The sequence below is a fragment of the Somniosus microcephalus genome, chromosome 8, assembly GCF_052327205.1.
Source record: "Somniosus microcephalus isolate GS21.2 chromosome 8, FLI_Smic_1.0, whole genome shotgun sequence".
Classification (NCBI taxonomy): Eukaryota; Metazoa; Chordata; class Chondrichthyes; order Squaliformes; family Somniosidae; genus Somniosus; species Somniosus microcephalus.
The window spans coordinates 3,202,678-3,208,677 of NC_140994.1; the positions used below are offsets into that span (position 1 = coordinate 3,202,678).

General features: G+C 54.9%; 1 protein-coding gene across 1 annotated transcript in view; it reads left to right on the forward strand.

Moving 5' to 3' along the window:
* LOC147113251 (gamma-glutamyl hydrolase-like) overlaps window positions 1-6,000 on the forward strand; it is a 30,585-nt gene that overhangs the window by 23,395 nt on the left and 1,190 nt on the right. The window contains exons 7-8 of the mRNA XM_085996110.1: window positions 4,583-4,721; window positions 5,314-5,420. Of these exons, the coding sequence (XP_085852236.1) occupies window positions 4,583-4,721; window positions 5,314-5,420 (246 nt within the window). The remainder of the gene's footprint in view (window positions 1-4,582; window positions 4,722-5,313; window positions 5,421-6,000) is intronic.

Consider the following 6,000-nt stretch of genomic DNA (forward strand, 5'->3'; position numbering starts at 1 on the left):
CCATTTTTCATAGTTTTTTGTTTTGGGTTTGTTCTTGTGAGCTTTCAAGTTTGCATTTGTTGCCAAATTATCAAAAATATTGTTTAGTTTACTAACTGCCCGGTTTACGCCTTCTTTATTGTGAGTGTATATGTTATCCAGAAAGGTGTCTAAGAGAGCTTGAGTTGATGCATTGCTAATTGTTTTCTGGTATTTTTTCCGTGTCGTTTTTGGCCCATCTGTACGATTTTTTGGTGTTGTACAGTTTACTGGGTTGTGTTTCTATGTTGTTTGGTTTCTGTCTTTTTGAGGAACATAGTAATTTGATTGTGATCTGACAGTGTTGTTTGTGGTTTGACTGTGAATGCTCTGAAAGAGGATGGGTCTAAGTCTGTAATCATATAGTCTACTGTGCTGCAGCCAAGAGGTGAGCAATAGGTCGATCTTCCTAGGAGGTCTCCTATGAACCTACCATTGACAATGTACAGACCCAGGTTTCGACAGAGCTGTAGTAGCTGTTTTCCGTTGGTATTTGACTGCTTGTCGCAGTTATGCCTGTATGGAAGGGAAGGGATGTCAAAGTGGTTATTCCCGAAAACGTAATTGTTTCCCTGATTATTGGTGAAGTCTGGTTCTTCGCCCCGTTCTTGAATTGAGGTCCCCACAGATCAAACACGTTCCCCTGGGCCTGGTATTGGATAATTTCCCCCTTCATGTTGGAGAAGGTGTCCTCTTTAAAGTACGGGGAATCGATTGGAGGAGATATAAAGTGCGCAAATGTAAACATCTTGGGTGTTTGAGATAATCTCCTCTCAAGTTTGAGCCACATATGGTTTTCGCCCTTTTTTATAATTTGATGTAATTCTTAAGTTCTGTTTTAAACCAGATCAGTATGCCTCCGAGTCTCTGCCTTGGGTTACACTTGGTAATTTATTGGAGGGGACCACCAGCTCAGTGTACCTTGGGGACAGCCAGTGTGTCCTTTTCCTTTATACCAAGTTTCCTGTAAAATGATAATATCTAGGTCTTTAGTTTCATCTATGAACTCTGGGGTCCTACTTTTCACTTCTCGCAGTGAAGAGCGTAGACCTTGGATATTCCAGGTCGAAATATATAAGGATTTCATGTTAAGTTTGATCTTTTACTATGATAGGTTAAAGAGTGGTACGTGTTTGTCGTGTCTAAGTGTGGGGAAAAAAAAGATCACATCAGTTGTCTATAAAAGTTAATACAATTTGGTTACAGTTCTTTCTATTAATTAGTCCTTGATCCATAAGGCGGAAGTAGATGCTGCTGCACATCTGCTTATTGTCTCTTAATGGATTGTTTCTGTCTGAGGTATTGCGTACGTCCTGTGCATCTCTCCCTCTGTCTGTCTGGGAGCGGTCCTATTCCCCTGTGGGACAGGAGTGGTGCAGGTCTGATATTGTTGTTTTGCATGGGGATCCTCTCTGGTCTCGGTTGGTGTGTTGGTGGTCCTTGTAGTGTTCCTGATATGTACCCCGCTGATCTCTGGTGGTCGGGGGGGGGTCCTCTTGGAGTCTGGGTATGGACCCGGTTAAAAGCGACGTCCTTCAGGGCTTTAGGAAAGATCGATATTCTTTGCCTTTGGATGTGGACGTGGTCGTAAAGACATTCCTCATCGAGGGTGGGGTGTTGGGCCAGGTGTACGTTGTGGTTTGATTCGCAGTCTCTTGCTATGCTGGCATTTATCTCATGAATTGTGTTGTTGTTGAAGTCTGTTCTCGGCAATATTGTGGAAACAGTGATTCTAGTGTTTGGAAATGTACTGCTTGCTTTCCTAATCATTGCTCTGAGCGATGTTGCTACTTCTTTCTGTTGGGTCTTTAGGTCATTTGTGCCCGTGTGTATTATTATGTGTTGGGGGGAGAGCCTAATCTGGCTTTGGTCAGCCATCCCATGGCTCTGTTTGTTGTTGGGCACCAGATCTTTTCTACTTTACTTCTAGGAATAGCTTTTTCTCCCATAGAAATTTCCCATTTGAGTCTATGAGTATTACGACATCAGCCTTGTTTGTGTTTACTGTCTGGTGGCTTTCGCTTGGACTCATAGTGTGTGTGCTGGGCTGGGTGTCTGGTGTGTGCGTACCTCTTGTGAGCGGACCCGCTTGTGGTTCCACGGTGGTGGGGAAGATTGCGAATCAGTATGCTGGTCGGTCTGTGTGGCACCCCTTGTATTGTGTGTCTGTTGCTTTTGTTCCATGTGGGAGTGCAGCCGTTCCGTCCGGCTCTGTCTTGTCTTATCTCTAGCCTCTGGTTGCTGGTCTAATGGTGTTATCTCTCCTCTATGGCTCTCTTCTTTTTTCCTGCAGCTCTTTCACCTGATTCCTAAGTAGATTCACCTGGTTCTCAAGTAGCTTCAGCTCTCTCTTGTGTCTCTCCCTCTCCTGATTTTGATCGTCATTCATTTTGAGGAAGTCCTCTCTAAGTTTAACCATCTCTATCTCTAATTGATTAAATTTATCTTTTGGTTGTATCTGGCTGTGTGATCCCGGGGTATGTGTCTGGTCGGCCCTGGAAGGCTCACTCACTTCCTGGCTAGGCTGGTCGGCCCTGGAGGGCTCACTCACTTCCTGGCTATGCTGCTCTTCTCTTGGTGAGCTGGGAATGGTAGGGGGACTATGTGTGGCTTCCTCCCTGGTAGTTATGCTGGGGTTTGTCAGTTGTATCGTGTGGCTGTGGTTCCCCGGGGTTAGTGTCTGGTTTGAACTGTGTGGCTCGTTCACCTCCTGACCAAGCAGATTTTCTCCTGGTAAGTTGTCAATGTTGGGGGGAGTGCGGGCCACTCTGGGGCTGTTCCTTCCCCCCTTAGTTAATTTTTTCAGTGTCCTGAAGGCCGTTGCAAATTTGTCGAGGTTGCCTTGCACTAATATTGTTCCGGTATTGTACGCGTTGACCGTCGTAGTTGAACTGTCTCCTGGTGTGTTAATTTTCATTATGGACCCATTTGCGGTATTTTCTAGCTTAACATTGGTATAGTGTGATTTTATTGCTGTGATCCAAGCCACTGGCTGATCTGAGTAGAAAATGAGGTTACTTTTTGTCCCATTGTTGTAACAGTCAGCAAAAAGTGTTTCTGGTTTTTCTCTCATCTGCTCATGCTTGATCGCTTTTATAGCTTTTTTTGCGGTGTTGGGGGGAATCTGGGAAGCGGGGCTGTTGTGGATCTTCTGCACACACCGGGATCCCCACCCCCCCTCCCCCGCACACACCGGGATCCCCCCCCTCCCCCCGCACACACCGGGATCCCCCTCCCCCTCCCCCGCACACACCGGGATCCCCAACCCCCTCCCCCACACACACTGGGTTCCCCACCCCCCCTCGCCCCCACAAACCGGGATCCCCCCCTCCCCCGCTCACACTGGGATTCTCCCCCCCCCCCTCCCCCGCACACACCGGGATCCCTCCCCCCTTTCCCCCACACACACTGGGATCCCCACCCCCCTCGCCCCCCACAAACCGGGATCCCCCCCCTCCCCCGCACACACCGGGATCCCTCCCCCCCTTCCCCCGCTCACACTGGGATCCCCACCCCCCTCCCCCGCACACACCAGGATCCCCACCCCCTCCCCCCGCTCACAGCGGGATCCCCACCCCCCCTCCCCCGCACACACCGGGATCCCCCCCCTCCCCTGCTCACACCGGGATCCCCACCCCCGCTCACACCGGGATCCCCACCCCCCTCCCCCGCACACACCGGGATCCCCACCCCCCCTCCCCCGCACACACCGGGATCCCCACCCCCTCACCCGCTCACAGCGGGATCCCCACCCCCCCTCCCCCGCACACACCGGGATCCCCCCCCCCTCCCCCCCCACACACCGGGATCCCCCCCCTCCCCCGCACACACCGAGATCCCCACCCCCCTCCCCCGCACACACCGGGATCCCCCCCTCCCCTGCTCACACCGGGATCCCCACCCCGCTCACACACCGGGATCCCCACCCCCCTCCCCCGCACACACCGGGATCCCCACCCCCCTCACCCGCTCACACCGGGATCCCCACCCCCCTCCCCCGCACACACCGGGATCCCCACCCCCCTCCCCCGCACACACCGGGATCCCCACCCCCTCACCCGCTCACACCGGGATCCCCACCCCCTCCCCCGCACACACCGGGATCCCCACCCCCCTCACCCCGCTCACAGCGGGATCCCCACCCCCCTCCCCCGCACACACCGGGATCCCCCCCCTCCCCCCCCACACACCGGGATCCCCCCCCTCCCCCGCACACACCGAGATCCCCCTCCCCCCTCCCCCCCCACACACCGGGACCCCCCCTCCCCCGCACACACCGGGATCCCCACCCCTCCCCCCCCACTCACACCGGGATCTCCCCCCTCCCCCGCACACACCAGGATCCCCACCCCCCCTCCCCCGCTCACACCGGGATCTCCCCCCTCCCCCCGCACACACCGGGATCCCCACCCCCCTCCCCCGCTCACACCGGGATCTCCCCCCTCCCCCGCTCACACCGGGATCTCCCCCCTCCCCCCGGCACAAAGCCGGTTTGCGATCGGGAACTGGGGGGCAGCGGTGTGTTTCCCGCAATGAATTCAATGACTATTTCCATTCGATGCAGGCATGTGACCGGGGGGACTATTTCCCAATCTGGGGAACGTGTTTGGGACAACAGCTCCTGACAGCCCTCACAACCGGCGAGAATCTACTGAGCAGAACCGACACTTCCAACGTGGCACTGACACTGGAGTTTACCACCGGTAAGTGAACAGTGAGATCAGGGAGTTTACTCCGCTGTGTGGGCCGGGTAATAAAGGGAGTGAGGCTGGAGCTATCCTCCCTCGTTACTCTTGGTTTTAAACTGCTGTAACACCATCAGCACCTCCCAAACCCGCGACCTCTTCCACCTAGAAGGACAAGGGCAGCAGGCGCATGGGAACACCACCACCTCCAAGTTCCCCTCCAAGTCACACACCATCCTGACTTAGAAATATATCGCCGATCCTTCATCATCGCTGGGTCAAAATCCTGGACCTAACAGCACTGTGGGAGCACCTTCACCACACGGACTGCAGCGGTTCAAGAAGGCGGCTCACCACCACCTTCTCAAGGGCAACTAGGGATGGGCAATAAATGATGGTCTTGCCAGTGATGCCCACATCCCGTGAATGATTCATTTAAAAAAAGTTCCTTAAAGGAGTCCATTAGGAGTTGACAAGATCCATGCGCCCACTCGCTCTCCCCGCCCCTGTCCCGACCCAGTCCCATGCTCTGGCCCCACTGCACAGCCTCATTCCACATACTGATGGGCTGTGAGCTCACACAGGTGACATCAGTCTATTTATCTTTCAGAAACAAAATCAAGTCAAATATTTAAAGACTTTTCTCCAGAAATGATGAGAGTTTTATCCGAGAAACCACTGACCGGGAATTTCCACAAATTCAGCGTCACTGTGCAGGTAAGAGAGTGAATGTGGGAAAACTGGGGCGGGGGGAGTGAGGGGGAAAGAGAGTGAGGGAGGAGGGGGAGTGAGGGAGGAGGGGGTGAGGGAGGAGGCGGAGTGAGGGAGGAGGGGGAGTGAGGGAGGAGGAGGAGTGAGGGAGGAGGGGGAGTGAGGGAGGAGGGGGAGTGAGGGGGAGTGAGGGAGGGGGGGGAGTGAGGGAGGAGGCAGAGTGAGGGAGGAGGAGGAGTGAGGGAGGAGGGGTGTGAGGGTGGAGGCGGAGTGAGGGAGGAGGAGGAGTGAGGGAGGAGGGGGGAGTGAGGGAGGAGGAGGAATGAGGGAGGAGGAGCAGTGAGGGAGGAGGGGGAGTGAGGGAGGAGGAGTAGTGAGGGAGGAGGGGGAGTGAGGGAGGAGGGGGTGAGGGAGGAGGCGGGAGTGAGGGAGGAGGGGGGAGTGAGGGAGGAGGAGGAGTGAGGGAGGAGGGGGAGTGAGGGAGGAGGGGGGGGAGTGAGGGAGGAGGCAGAGTGAGGGAGGAGGAGGAGTGAGGGAGGAGGGGTGTGAGGGTGGAGGCGGAGTGAGGGAGGAGGAGGAGTGAGGG